We start from the raw sequence: 15,750 nt of genomic DNA on the forward strand, positions 1-15,750 counted from the left end.
GTCTGAAAGTAACTGAATAGTGTCACGACCCTTTTCGAGTCGTCTAGGGTCCAACCGCTATGGTTGCGAGCCCAGGAGAGGCGCTGGAGGCGATGTCGTGCTGTTAAGAAAGGCTCTTGGGTCGTTCGTCTGCTGCCGTAGTCCACTGACGCCAGATTTCGCCGTACTGTCTCAGAGGATACGTTCGACGTACGTCCCACATTGATGTTTGCCGTTAGTCAACGCATTGTTGCTCGTCTGTGAGCACTGACAACTCTACGAAATCGCTGCTGCTCTCGGTAGTTAAGTGAAGTCCTTCAGCCATTGCGTTGTTCACGGTGAGAGGTAATGCCTGAAATGTGATCTCGGCACACTACTGACACTTAAGTCTCGGAATATTGAATTTCCTAACGATTTCCACACTGGAATGCCCATCCTTCTAGCTCCAGCTACCATTCCGCATTCAATGTCTGTTAATTTCTCTCGTACAGCCATAGTCACGTCGAAGATATTTTCACAAGAATCAGCTGATTCCAATCATAGTTCTGCCAATGCGTTGCCCTCTTAACCCTGTGTACACGACACTATCGCTATCTCATTACTTTCGCCACCTCAGTGTACGGTGGTATTACTACCTGAGATGATAAGGTACTCAGAAGAGCGGCCCCGTAGAACCAGTCAGGAAACGAGGAAAGGCACTTTTGCGCAGCTGCTCCAAAATGGGGCGAGTGTGCGGGAACAGTGACCCAGTGCTGGCCGCCGGCTGGGAACAGGTTCCGCTGAATGGCCTTACGTGACGCGGCGGCCGCGTGTGCCATTGTGTAATGCGGAGGGCGCGGCCTTGCCCGCTGCCAGGGACCACCTTACCTTACCTCACCTCACCTCACACCGGGGCAGGGATCGTCGCCGGCACACACACTCCCAACTAGCACCCTGATCACAATCATCGCATTACACGAGATCTCAGTCTGAAAGTCCGTGCTAAGAAGAAGGCAACGCAGGATTCCAACTCGTCATCACCTCACTCAACTTGTCTTTGGAAGATACAGCGTAGGAAGCTGCAAAAAAATTTGAAAGAGGAGTACAAGTGCAATGGGAAACATTAAAGGAGAATGACTATTATCATCCCAATTACACACATTTTAAGATCACAGTTAAAGCTACATAAACAATCGCATCCTTTTCATCCAGTTGTTAATAACCATATGGTACCTACTTACAAACTAAACAGAGATCTTAATAAGAGGCTAATAAAACTTCGGAAAAGTCCTTTTCAATAAAAAGCACTCTTCATTTTGTAGAGTAAGCATCACAATTAAGACAAACTCTCATCGATTTAATTTAGTTTGTGTTATTTTATTTTAACTACTGAGTCGTTGCATTAGTCCTACTGCACCTGATTTACAGTGCACTCATCCACTACACGTAGGCATAGCTGCTTAAATCGTTTTCCAGACTCACAGTTTATGGCTTCCTTTCATTTCTCCCATATTTTTATTACGTCTTGTGCAGCGTGGATGGAGCGTGCTCTTTTATATGATAGTGTTGCTATTCCTGTTACGTACATTATTATTCAAATTCATTGTGTTTTATAATCAGACTTTGTTTTTGGTCTTTAAAACGAGTCTAAACACGATTACCTCTCGTAATGGTTGACATCATTCTCTTACCACCCTTCACCTGCCGTTGTCGTATTGCTCAATTTTTAGATATATTACTGTATAATATCTGTCCCTCTGTTTTAGTTGTATTTTGTCTTTTATGTTTTTGTTCTGATGCTCTCTGTCTCGTTGGCTTGTTAGCCTTTTTGCCGAACGCTCATGTTTATATCTTACTATATTTATTGTGGTGTCACCGCCAGACACAACACTTGCTAGGTGGTAGGCTTTAAATCGGCCGCGGTCCGTTAGTATACGTCGGACAAGCGTGTCGCCACTATCAGTGACTGCAGACCGAGCGCCGCCACACGGCAGGTCTAGAGAGACTTCCTAGCACTCGCCCCAGTTGTACAGCCGACTTTGCTAGCGATGGTTCACTGACAAATTACGCTCTCATTTGCCGAGACGATAGTTAGCATATCCTTCAGCTACGTCATTTGCTACGACCTAGCAAGGCGCCATTACCAGTTACTATTGATGCTGTAAAACATGTACCGTCAAGAGCGATGTTCACCAATTATGAATTAAAGTTAGGTATTCCAGTAGTTACGTATGTTCTTTGCTACTATAAATTCCTTGTCCTATTCCAGACCTCACTCCAGCCTACGTGAGCTTAAACGCGTGCCTTTCGGCTTCCTGTCATAGTGGATTGGCTGTCTTGCCAGTCCACAACATTTATTAAAATATTTGTGGTAACACACTGAGCTGACAAAAGTAAAGGGATAGCGTTGTGCACATATACAGAAGGCGGTAGTATTGCGTACGCAAGGTATGAAAGGCAAGAGCGTTGGCGGAGCTGTCGTTGGTACTCGAGTGCGTCATGTGAAATGGCCTCCGACGTGGTTATGGTCGCAAGACGTAAATTAACAGACTTTAAAACACGGAATGGTAGTTGGAGCTAGACGCATGGGACATTCCATTTCGAAATCGATAGGGAATTCAATATTCCGAGATCCGCAACGTCAAGACTGTGCCGAGAATACCAAATTTCAGGGCACTACCTCTCACAACGGACAACTCAGTGGCCGGCGTTCTTCAGTTAATGACGGAGAGCAGCGGCGTTTGCGTTGATTTGTCAGTGGTAACAGGCAATCAACACTGCGTGAAATAACTGTAACTGCAGAAATCACTATGGGACGTATATCGAAAATATCCGTTAAGTCAGTAGGGTGAAATTTGGACCTAACGGGCTGTGCAGTAGACAAGTGACGCGAATGCCTTTGCTAACACCACCACATCGCCTGCAGCGCCTCTCCTGGGCTCGTGACCACATCCGTTGGTCTCTAGACGACTGGAAAGCCGTGGCCTGGTCACACGGGTCCCGATTTCAGTTTGTAATAATTGATGGTAGGTTCAGCGTATTGGGCAGATCCCACGCAGCCGTGGATCCAAGTGGTCAAAAAGGCGCTGCGCAAACTGGTGGGGGCTTCATTAGGATGTGGGCTATATCTGCATTGAATGGACTGGATCCTCTGGTCCAGCTGAACCGACCACTGACTGGAACTGGTTTGTTCGGCTACTTGGAGACAATTTCCAGCCATTCATTGACTTCATGTTCCCGAAAAAGCATGAAATTTTTATGGGCGACAGTGCGCCATGTCACCAGGCCACAGCCGTTCAAGTATATATATGAAGAATATTCTCAATAGTTCTAGAGAATACTTGGGCCTCTCATCCAACACTTATGGGACATAATAGAGAGGTTATTTCGTGAACAAAATCCACACTGACCTAGACGGCTATAGGGCCAGTATGGCTTAATTTCTGCAGGGGACTTCCAACGCCTTGTTGAGTGAAGGTTGTCGGTCACTGCGCCGTCCGTAGTGAGAGGTAATGCTTGAAATGTTGAACTCACTAACGATTTCCGAAACTGGAATGACTCATGCCTCTAGCCTCAAATACTATTCCGTGACCAGAATCACTTCGGAAGCCTTTTCACACGAATCACCTGATTACAAATGACAGCTTCGACAGCGTAATACCATTTTGCACGTTGCATACGCCATATTACCATCATATGATATGTATATGTCCAAATCGCTGTCTCTCGCGTTCCCATGGCTTTTGTCACCTCAGTGTGTTCATCAGTTTGGCTGTTCGTCTTCCTCGCCAACACAAAGGCCCCTACTACCAGGGCTGGTTCGGGAACATTTTCCCACAAAAGCGGCTTATAATTTTGAGTCCACTCGCACACTTTCAATCACTTTAATTTTCGCTGGTAACTGTGGTACGCATTGTACACAAATATTGCATTTGGACGCCCCCCTCAGGTTGACGCCCCAAGCAGCCGCTACTGTGACAAGTCCTTTATATAAATCTTACTTTTTGAGAGCCTCTTGCACCCACCCCTCTGAGCTTGGCACCCAAAGCGGTGGCTTGCATAGCTTGGGCCTAAAATGGGTTTTGCCTGTGATACTGGGATGTCATGCCAGCTCTTCTGGTACAGAGGCCAGGCCTAGTGGAGCCTGCCACACCTGCTATAAGTGTCTGAGCGTGGCAGTTCTCCCAGCAGAGATCAGCCTGTGGAATGCTCAGTAGCTTATGGCCGGTCCCGCGCCTGGCTGCCAAGAGCTACCTACTGCTCACTCGCAGGTTCTTCCAGTTCCGCACGTTCGCTATGGGTAGTTTTGACACTGACTCTTTTATCTGCAAGATTCAGATGAGACCAGCACTTTGGGACTCTTGATCTCAGGTCTGTTCAAACGTTGAACTGAAAATCGAATAGGCAAATTGGGAATCATTGGCGTCTTAAATGAAGCCCAGTTTGAAGAAACTCACCTCTGGATATCACAATGAAAGTATGCTAATGCACTTCAGGACACTGACTAGTTGGAGAAACTGGAAATTATGGATCCTCAGTTTCCTTAAAATCTTATCATAATGCTCATTCCAATCATAAGAACTTTTCAGCACAAAAAAGTGCAGTACTATCGCATATTTGAAGACTGTCCTCAAAACCTGCTTCCAGACCAGTACGATACAGATACATTTCCTGCTGCAGCAAATGATGCTAATGGATCCGATACAGTAGACGTGGTAGAATTCTTTTAAGAATCGAGGTATGTAAACAAATGAGATAGGTTTTCTACTTGTTATCTAAAATATTTCTAAACTGAATTTGATTTTGTAGAAATGCACTTTTCAAATTAAAACTGAAGAATCACTTCTGTGTGTACATTTAAGTTACAACTAAAACTATGAACATCATTGCAAACAACAAATAATTAGCTGCTGATTAGACAGGTGAGGAAAATCTTTTTCTGGAGAGACGACTTTCTTTCACACTGTGTCCTCCTTCAGTTCATCTCGGGGGAACTCCACTAACTCATCAAATGAACATACTGACATTCTCACGATACTGAAAAATTGAACACTGTAATTTCTTAAATCACTGTAGAGTGTGTGAAATAAACTATTTACGTCACGTACAGCAATGAAAGGATGTACCCAGAACTTCTTCTTTCTTTATATTGTCATTAAGAATTCATACACGGGTTCTAGATCTTATACTGGTTGCAGACTGAAGTATTTCTTCTGGCGTCTCTGCTGGCGTCTTCTACCTCCAAACCAGGGCGCTGTCAGCAGAACTGCCGTGGTATCCCAAAACGCTAGGTCCCAAACAGGACAATGGAGTACTCTGAAGAACCTTGGAAGGTATCTGCCATTATAGCCACCGTGCATTTCATACTCAGCGGCATGGACAGCGACATGGTTTGCGGCAGTCTTCAGAAACTGTAAACAGACACCGCACTCGGAGGGAATTTAAATATTCACTCCGTTGGCAACGTTACAGATGCAACCTCTAACTCAACACTCACTGGAAGCTTCCGACTGTCCCAGCTGTCCATTAACAAACAACTCTCTATTGCCTTTCCCTCTGACCGTACACTCTCTGTCCCAGCAGAGACAACACTCGCTCCACAACCGAGCTAGTCAATGAATTTCCAAAAGACATCGTATTGCCAAAACTGGCCCCGGTTGCTTTTAATGTTTTTATGAAATACATCGTTGGCAGCTGATATAATGTGGCAGAACGACACCATCGTGAGGGACAGATGTTTCAGTGCACAGTGCTCACTTTAGAGGAGTTTAACATGGTGTCAGCAGGGATAGAAATGGGGAGACTCGAAGTAGGCAACCGTTAATGACTGTGAAGGAGTCAGTTAATCCCACACTCGAACTCGGCCACCCTGTACCCAAGTAAGATGACGGCCCGACCCTAGTAGGTATGAGTCAAGGGGTGGTGTCTCTAGCCCTAACCGACTGACAGCGACGCACTAACATTCGTGCAGAATCTGTGTTTCGTTGTGTTGTTCAAGTTAGTTATCAAATCGAAAAATGCGAGAGGTCACATTTTGCAACCTACTCCCAGTGATCGTGGTAATATACATTCAACCAGCGATGGTTATTAATTCAAATCTTAAAGAAGAGTTCTGGGAACTGAAGAACGTGGATGGCGATGCTGTGATAAAAATGCGCGGTTTCTGTTAAATTATTTTACAATAATGAGCTGAAACTGAAGTTCGTGTTTGGAAGGTACTCATGGCCACACACCATTTCCAAAACACTTATTGAACAAGAATGCTATTAAAAACCTTTAAAACAAAAGGGGAAGCTTTGGATCAAAGATCATCAAAGCTTATTTGCAAAGAAGTAGATGACAGGCCGACAACCGTCAACTCATTAACGAAGGTAGATGTAAGGCATATTCTCTACAACATTACTCACGCTCGTTTGAAGAGTATGCCGAAACTGTCAAAATCCACGATGGAAATTCAGTTTGCCTTATCACAGATGCAGGTAACAACTACAGAAGACGAAGCTTTTGTATTAAATAATGATATGGAAAATGGTCATATTATTTCTCACTCGACTCCAGTCTATAGTTCTTAAGTCAGCAGGATACTACACTGATGGATGGTACTTTTCATTATGCAGCGAAACACTTTCTCCGTTTATTCACGATCCACAGTTACTCCTGAGGTTCTTGAGTACCATTAACGTTTAGCCATTTAAAAGATGAGAAGAAGCAAACACATTTTAGAACCATATAGTGTCTTCAAGACGAATGCAGGAAGAGGCAGCTGTATTTTAATTTGAAACCGGTGGTAAATGACTTCCAGCATCCATCCACTACAATATGAAACCTGCGTTCCCATCAGTCAAGATTACTTGTCGTTTTCATCTAGTTCAAGCTTGGTAATAGCAACTGTAATTGCCATATTAAGAAAACTTTATTACTGTTGGATGATAAACTGCCGAAATTAATACAGAAAATTTTTTGCCTGATTTAAAACTCAGCAGAATAAAGTTATTCCTAAAATCAAGTTATTCCTAAAATCAAGTTATTCCTAAAATCAAGCTATTCCTAAAATCAAGTTATTCCTAAAATCAAGCTATTCCTAAAATCAAGTTATTCCTAAAATCATGTTATTCCTAAAACGTAAAATCAAGTTATTCCTAAAATCAGGTTATTCCTAAAATCAGGTTATTCCTAAAATCAGGTTATTCCTAAAATCAGGTTATTCCTAAAATCAGGTTATTCCTAAAATCAGGTTATTCCTAAAATTGAGTTATTCGTAAAATTAAGTTATTCCTAAAATTAAGTTATTTCTACAATTACGTTACTCCTAAAATTAGGTCAAGCGTTGTGTACACTGCTTAAGTTGCAGACCTTAAACTTTTGCCATTTAAATTTCCAGAAAAAAATTTTCTACATGTTTCAGGTGGCGAAAAATAGATACTTGGCTTGACTTTGATATACAAAGACCAAAACAGTGAAAACTGCCAGTGGCCGCATTACGTCTTTAGGCTGTTACTTAAATCCTCAAGATGCTACTGGTGTTTTTGATCATATGGTCAGCATACAGCCACAAGACCAAAAGCTCACCAAATTTTCCAGTTACCTAACTGAAAATTACATTGATGACTAAGAAAATGCACTATTTCCTCCTCACAGTTTGGCAAGAGACTGCGCATCCTTGTGGAGAACGACTAACGTTTCTGAAAGCATTTATTCCTGTTTCAGTTCTTCGTGTGAATCTCTTCACCCAAACATCTTCAAGTTTGCGAAAAGTCTGAAGCTTGAACGAACTTATACATACGTCAAAATTAAGTATGCAAAAAATGGACATCTCATCAAAACGACCACAAAAACCATAGAGAGGCTGGATTTCCTACAACACAAATTATATTTATTCATAAATGGCGGAGCTGATAGATTATAATTTGTAAAGTGCGCTTAATACAAAGCAGCCGTGAGCAGAACGTAACATAAAAATAAAATGCAGTTGATTGCAGAATGAAGTTTTCACTCTACAGCGGAGTGTGCAATGATAAAAAACTTGCTGGGAGATTAAAACTCTGTGCCGGATCGAGACTCGAACTTGAGACATTTACCTTTTGCGGGCAAGTGCTCTGCCATGTGAGCTACCCAAGCACGACTCACGACCCGATTTCATATCAGCGCACCCTCCGCTGCGGAGTGAAAATTGCATTCTGGAAACATTCCCCAGGCTGTGGCTAAGCCATGTCTCCGCAATATCCTTTCTTCCAGCAGTGCTAGTTCTGCAAGGTCTGCAGGAGAGCTTCTGTGAAGGTACTGGTGGAATTGAAGCTGTGAGGACGGGTCGTGAGTCGTGCTTGGGTAGCTCAGTTGATACAGTGTTTTCCCGCGATAGGCAAAGACCCGGAGTTTGATTGGTCAGGCGCACAGTTTTAATCTGCCAGGAAGTTTCAATACAGTTGTTGTAAGGGATATTTCTGTATGTGAAATCTATGTAAATAAAAATCAGTTGCCGCATGCATGGGATCGGCTTGGCCGATTTCGTTTATTTTTTTTTATTTTTTTTTTTGTTTTGCCGTGTTCGTCATTGTCAGGAGAAGATTTGTACGCATAAAAAGTTTGAAAAATCCAGCAGAAAAGTCGGAAATTAAAATCAGCTGTGGAAGATCATCACTTGACAACGGCTCGACTGATATAATTGTTTTTTTTGTGCGTAATTGTGGATGGTATGCTGTCACATGCTTTCATGACAAAAAAAAATCAGTTTGACAGTTGTACACATAGCGTAGAAATTCATAGGTAATATACTGTATAAAGGAGTAACGTTGCTACAGACAATATCGAGAAGTTCTTGACCGACTTACCACAAATTTTTACACGACGTTCTAATGAACGTTTGGACTGATATAGTCTACTTGTTTTTTTGTAGTATATATAATATATACATATATATGTCATATATAAAGGAGAGGCGTAGTTAGTACAAATTTCAAAAAGTTCTCTACCGATTTACTTGAAAATTTTACAAGATACGCTAATGAACAGTCGGACGGACACAGGTTTAATTATTTTTTATAACATATTACATATATAAATGTATGTAATACAAATAAAGGGGAAACGTTTTTACCAAAAGTCTTGAAAAGATCTTGATGGATTTACTTCAAAATTTTTCAAGAGACTCTAATGAACATTCAGGCTAAAATGGAGGTAGAGAAAGGAGAGGTGGAGATGAACAGAGAGAGAGAGAGAGAGAGAGAGGGAGAGAGAGAGAGAGAGAGAGGGAGAGAGAGATAAGGGGGAGGATATTATGCACAAGAGATGGGGGGAGGGGAAGGACATGTATGGGGCTACTGAACATCCTGACGGAAATGGACATACAGGAGAGGGAGGCGGAGATGGACGGAGACAGGAGGGAGGAGTTTACGCACAGAGAGATGGGGCAGGAGGAGATGTATGGAGAGAGAGAGACAGAGGGGGGGAATGAGAATACAGGCAGAGAGGGGGTGGGTAAGGAATTTAGGGTGTAAAAGAAATTCCCATACATGTTTAGCAATTGCGAGGCATTGTCGGGCTCCTTAATTCGTATAAAATTTTCTTGTTTATGTATAATTTGTTTCGTTTTACATCTTGTCCATTGGTCTAGTATTTACGATATTCTTTCAGAACGTTGTAAGCAGTGGTGGAGGTCATGTACTTGCTCCGTTCAATTTTAGAAGAATTTACCAAGCTTGTGCAGCTGGTCTGCCATGAGCATCTAAAAGTTGTCTATTTCGTGCGTACCGATCAAGAGGGCGCTTGTTGCGAATTCGAGTGTTTCGTTTCGCACCAGCTGATAGCTGATGGTTGCAGACACAGCATTGCTGTTATAGTATTCTGCAACCATCAGCTGACAACCGGTAGCTGATGGTTGCAGACACAACATCGCTGTTATAGTATTCTGCGACCATCAGCTAACAACTGGTAGTTGATGGTTGCAGACACAACATCGCTGTTACAGTACTCCGCGGAAGCGAGTTCACAGCTGTTAGCCACCGATGGGATCGTGTATCGTGTATGTGTCAGCGTCAGCCTATGCGTGAAGATGGTGTAGTGAGTCACCGAAACTGGTTGCTGTATAGGAAAATAACATCAAACCTATGGTTTGTAGGTGTTTTAATGTATTACACAAATAAACGGCCGAAGTCCCGTCGACTGTCGATCACAAGGATGAACGTACAAAAACAACTAATATTGGAGTGTGGTTTTGTGTTTGGAGGGGGTTCAAAATGGTTCAAATGGCTCTAAGCACTATGGGACTAAACATCCGAGGTCATCAGTCCCCTAGACTTAGACTTGCTTAAACCTAACTAAGAACATCACATACATTCACGCCCGAGGCAGGATTCGAACCTGCGACCGTCGAGGGAGGGATCGTACATAATTCTACGGTCGCGCGTCGCAGGTTCGAATCCTGCCTTTGCACTGATGTGTGTGATTTCCTTGGGTTAGTTAGGTTTAAGTAGTTCTAAGTCTAGGGGACTGATGACCTCAGATGTTAAGTCCCATAGTGCTCAGATCCATACATAAATAGGATACAAAAACTGCAATGAGTATTTATAGCAGAAATAAGACAAAGAACTCAGCTTGATGAAGTCATTTTGCTGAGTTTATCGGAAGAATAAGTGATTGTTACTTTGTAATCGCTTTGCACTTGAAGCACAGCCCTGGAGCTGGAGGCGGTACTCACATCTTGGTCTCGCCCTTGTAGAGGAACTCGGAGACCTGCTGGTCGAACGGGATGACCTTGTTGTCGCTGAAGATCTGCTCCTTGGGGATGGTCCAGCGGTAGCGGGAGGCGCCGCCGGCCTGGCCGCGCGCCACCGCCAGCGCCAGCGCCACGCCCGCCAGCACGCAGCACACCGCGGGCGGCGCGCACATCTGGAACACCGCCATTGTCTCTGGACACCCGGGCACAGTGATACGTAGCGACGGCCTAGGGGGCCTACAACAAACTACCTCGTGACATGCGCTAGTGTCACGCCAGACAGGATGCAGTGCTCTGTGGGCCAAGTTAGTGTGCAAACACGACGGTATGCATTCTACTTTCTTTTCGTTTGATAGCCATCTGTAAGAACGTCAGAAGCACAATTAGTCATCACGGTCAACCATCCCCTGCAGGCACACACTTGACAATAACAGGTTAGGAAAGCTGAAACTGAAGACCATGTCTGACTAGCAGTCCTGGTGACGCTCCTATCATATCGATGGTAGGTCGGTGGGCATCATGTTCTGGCTGATCAGTGTATATAGCACTTGATTTTCACATTCTTCTGTCTCAATGTAAGTCTACTAACCTAATAAAAACAAGAACATTCCACACATTTAATTTTTGATATTTAGAATCTTAAAGAGTTGTTTCGTTCACCCGCTCGTCAGCCCCTTTTGCGCTGTGCTCTTCTGCTTTCATCTCATTATGTGCAATGTTAGTCGCTGTCCATGAGGAAAGTAAAGCAGATTCTATCTAGTAGCAACATTATGGTCAGCGTTTTATGGGATGCCGTAAGCATTCTTCTTTTTCATTAACTTGTTACAGCACAAGTATTCTGAATCAACAGTGTAAATAAAAAAATGAGAAGATTTATGGATCATCATTTCTTTGGACAATCAAAGTTGCTTCGGCAATGGGAAAGCTGAGTGATGTGAAAATTGTTAGAACACCCTCCCTGTTGATTCTATTTCGCACTCTCTGAGAGATATCTTTCAGATACTTCTGGTATCCTTTTGCTTTTCTCATTGGCTTTTGGTAAATGATTGTGAATGTAACCAACCCCTTGGGAAAAAGTGGACCATTGTATTCTTTACGTTAGGATGTTTGATGAATGAAAATCTGGGTCCGCACTTCTGACTCCTTTCCGAATCCAGCTAATATGAAAATCAAATCCGACAACGGATGACAAAGACACGAATTAATAAAAGAAACATACAGGTTGATGATTACTGAACTACAAGAAAAAACTTAAATTAGTTACAAAATATGGCGTTTACGGACATTATTCAACATTTAAATGTCACTATAGATATTTGGATTTAGGTTATGACATGTTCGATATGCCTGCCATCATTACCGGTGACGCGGCGCAGACGAATAGCGAAATTCTCCATCACCCGATGAAGTGTCGGAACATCGATGCTGTCGATCACCTTCTGAATGGCTGTTTTCAGTTAGCAATCGCTTTGGGCAATTTCTGTGCACCTCGTCTTTAATATAGCCCCACAAAAAGGGGTCGCACGTGTTCAGATCAGAAGAGGCCCATGGCAGTGTCTCCTAGGTACCCCAGAGCCAGAATGCGGTCCCCAAAGTGGTCCTCCAGGATATCAAGCACTCCCCTGGTTCGATGGGGTCGAGCTCCATCTTGCATGAACCATGTCTTGTCGAAATCAGGATCACTTTGGATAGTCGGCATGAAATAATCTTCCAAAACCTTCACGTACGGTGCGGTAGTCACCGTGCCATCAAGAAATATCGCACAGATTATACCGTGGCTGGACATGGCACACCACACAGTCACCCGTTGAGGGTGAATAGACTTCTTGATCGCTAAATGCGGATTCTCAGTCCACCAAATGCGCCAATTTCGCTTAATGGCGAACCCATGCAAATTAAAGGGGGCTTCGTAACTAAACCAAACCCACAAATTCCCATCATGCCCTGCGGCCAACCGTGCAGTTTGAACGTCCTAACGCATCCTGCTCAGAAGTTATGACGATTTTATTTCATATAGTTCAATGACCGTCACCCTGTAGGAAGATGCTGGCGTATGTCTCACTACTGGCACTTTGACTGATACATTCACCTGGTGTGATTACAAGTCGTTGGTTTCCGCTAGTAATTTCTGTGAGCATTAACAGATCGGAAGTAATTGCAACCACCAAAGTAATGAGGTCCTTTTAAAAGAATCGAGATAGATAATTCGACACTCCTCTTAGCAGGGCAAGGAATAAGAAATAAAGATTTTGTTGATATTACAAAATCTTTCGTCTCATGTAGTTCTTACTTCAGTCGCGTGTCTTTATGGGCAAAGCGGCCTCTTAGGTCCCTCGGAAAATGAAGATCATCCCATTATGTGGGCCTGGCGAGCAGGCCTTACGAGATATCTTTTCCAGTCCACCAGGGGTCGCTCACAGCTTATGTTTAGTGAAATGTGCTGTGGGGGACAGCCTTGTGATTAACAGTGCAGTTACGCCTCTTCCAGAAATGCTGGCTGCCTCCAGCAGCAAGGAGACTGTTTAGAAACTGACGATGGGATACAGCCACAACAGATTTTGCAAGAGCAAAATTGAGTGACTCGGAAGCTACGCTCCCACCAGACTTAGTGACGCCGAAGGTGTGAGAACTTTCGTGGATTAGTTAAGATGCTTTCGAAAATAATCTTAACTGTATGAGATGTGACGCTGCGACAAGAGCTCTCATTAGCCACTAACGTGTGACATGGATTTTTCTGAGACTCATAAGACGAGAAGATGGAGTTGAGTGCTAAATTTTCTCACTTCCGACATGCAAAAAATAATCACGAGTCCTGGTTGGCTGACATAGGTTTCTGGCGGAATTATTTGTATTTAGGTGAGACGCCAGAGTTAGGAAAACGAAAAGCACAGAGGGCACTCGGTGTCAGAGACCGTTGGAGAGAGTACTCTGGTTGTGGGGACGGTGATGGAAAGCAGCTTTTAGGCACCCAGTTTGATGGAGAGCAGTTGGTGTTTGTTGGAGGTACAGACAGCAACAGAAGTGGTAAGTGTTCCCGCTGCAGCACCAGGATTTAATTGAGATTAGCATCGTGTGAAGATTAGGAATCCTGCAGTAAATTGTTTCAAAGCCATAGATATGAATCTTAATTTTATTATTTCAGTTCTTTTACTGTTTGGGACTCAGCGTTTAGTACCGTGAATCTTGAGTTACTATGACTTGCTCGTTAACTTGCACAATGCACTTATTAATTGCGGCGCATGCCTAACTTCTCCTTTACACTGTGGGTAAAGAAGTTATTTCTGCCACGTAATTTAAAGCCGGTTCATTCGCGATCTGTTGAAGTAACATCTTTTCTTATAGCGTGTTTCTTAGTCCTTTGCGAACCCACCATATGCATTTTACTTTAATTGCGACAGTTTAATACTTCATACGTTTCTTGTTATTTTGGACGGAGACGTTCGTCACTTTTAGCTTTCTTCACGTATGTAGACCATTTGTGAAATAAATGTGTAGTAATCGGATTCGTCTTTATACGAGGGCTGTCCAGAAAGTAAGTTACGATCGGTCGCGAAGCGGAAACCACTGGGAAAATCCGGTAAAGCTTCGCACAGATGTGTTGGTCAGTGTCTCTAGTATGCCCGTCAATCGTGTCGCGACGCCCTTTTCAGTTTTGAGTGAACAGTGAGCACGTAAAGATGCGTAGGGAATAGCGTCTCCCGCCAAGCATGAGGGCCTAGTTAGAGATTTCGCCTGTGTCATGCAGCCCACATAACACAACTGTCGAGCAGTTCCTTCTTCATGCCAATTCTCGGCCGCACACTGCAGGGGCAATGAAGACGCTCCTGTGGCGTTTCCGATGAGAAGTGTTTGATCACCCACAATACAGTCCGTAATTGGCTCCCCCAGAGTTTCATTTCTGCTTACAAAAACCGCTGGCCATGAAGACAAAATTTTTCGACAGACAACGAGCTGCAGACCTGGCCGAAAGCACAGGCGGCTGCTTTCTATGACGAGTATATTGGAAAGTTGATACAACACTACGACAAAACTCGAAGTTGGAGCGGCGACTATGTAGAGAGGTAGGTGGAAGGTGTACCTAACTGTTGCAAATAAAATGTTTCTGGTTTTCACTGTGGTTTCCGTTTCGCGACTGATCGTAACTTACTTTCTGGACAGCCCTCGTATCATTTTGGTAGTTAGTTAATCCCATGTCACTTGAATACAGATTAAACAAGGCAATCAGCCAACCTTATAGGGGAGAGATGTCGGAACTTATGACAGCTCTATGGTGCAAAACTTCTTTTAAATAACAGATAGTGTCCGATCAGCCTACATACGCCACAGGATATCGTCATATGTATAATTTCTCAAGTCAACATTCCATTTCCTCAACACATACTAATGGTACAGAGATGACTGAGGTATCGTTAGAAAGGTTTTATACAGAGCTTCTGATGTTACATACCGTTTACCGCTGAAACACTATTTGTGGAAAATTTTAACGTCAAGCACACTTTTACCTGTCATAGGCAAAAGGGCATAGTGCATGCTAGATTCATACTTGTAGTACTTATTAAACACAAGAGACTCTCTTTCGATACTATCTTATTACAAATACCGTTTTATTTGTTTTAAAGTATAAAGTGGATAAATTATATGCAGCATTGTCATAGAAAACACCCATGATGACTGCGGTAATCTATTGTTTCTGCCTGTCATACAAGTTGACTTTTATAATCGAAAAATGGCTCTGAGCACTATGGGACTTAGCACCTGAGGTCATCAGTCCCCTAGAACTACTTAAACCTAACTAACCTAAGGACATCACACACATCCATGCCCGAGGCAGGTATCGAACCTGCGACTGTAGCGGTCGCGCGGTTCCACACTAAAGCACATAGAACCCCTCAGCCACACCGGCCGGCTTTTACAATCGAATATACTTTCCGAAAGAAGAAAAATATTCGTAATTTTAGCCTTGAATTGTGATTTACTTGTAGCTACTACGGCCTATCGTGCTTACTGTAACTGAAAATGTTTGTCGAGTTAAAGTTCTAGGTTACGTGGGTATACCGACAGTCCCTCATCTCTGCCCGTCG

At 43.3% G+C, this 15,750-nt stretch overlaps 1 protein-coding gene across 1 annotated transcript in view; it reads right to left on the reverse strand.

The window, feature by feature from the left end:
* LOC124595380 (protein NDNF) overlaps nt 1-15,750 on the reverse strand; it is a 389,835-nt gene that overhangs the window by 271,568 nt on the left and 102,517 nt on the right. Inside the window, exon 2 of the mRNA XM_047134098.1 lies at nt 10,652-10,842. Coding sequence (XP_046990054.1) covers nt 10,652-10,842 — 191 coding nt within the window. The remainder of the gene's footprint in view (nt 1-10,651; nt 10,843-15,750) is intronic.

Source organism: Schistocerca americana, chromosome 2, assembly GCF_021461395.2.
Source record: "Schistocerca americana isolate TAMUIC-IGC-003095 chromosome 2, iqSchAmer2.1, whole genome shotgun sequence".
Lineage (NCBI taxonomy): Eukaryota > Metazoa > Arthropoda > Insecta > Orthoptera > Acrididae > Schistocerca > Schistocerca americana.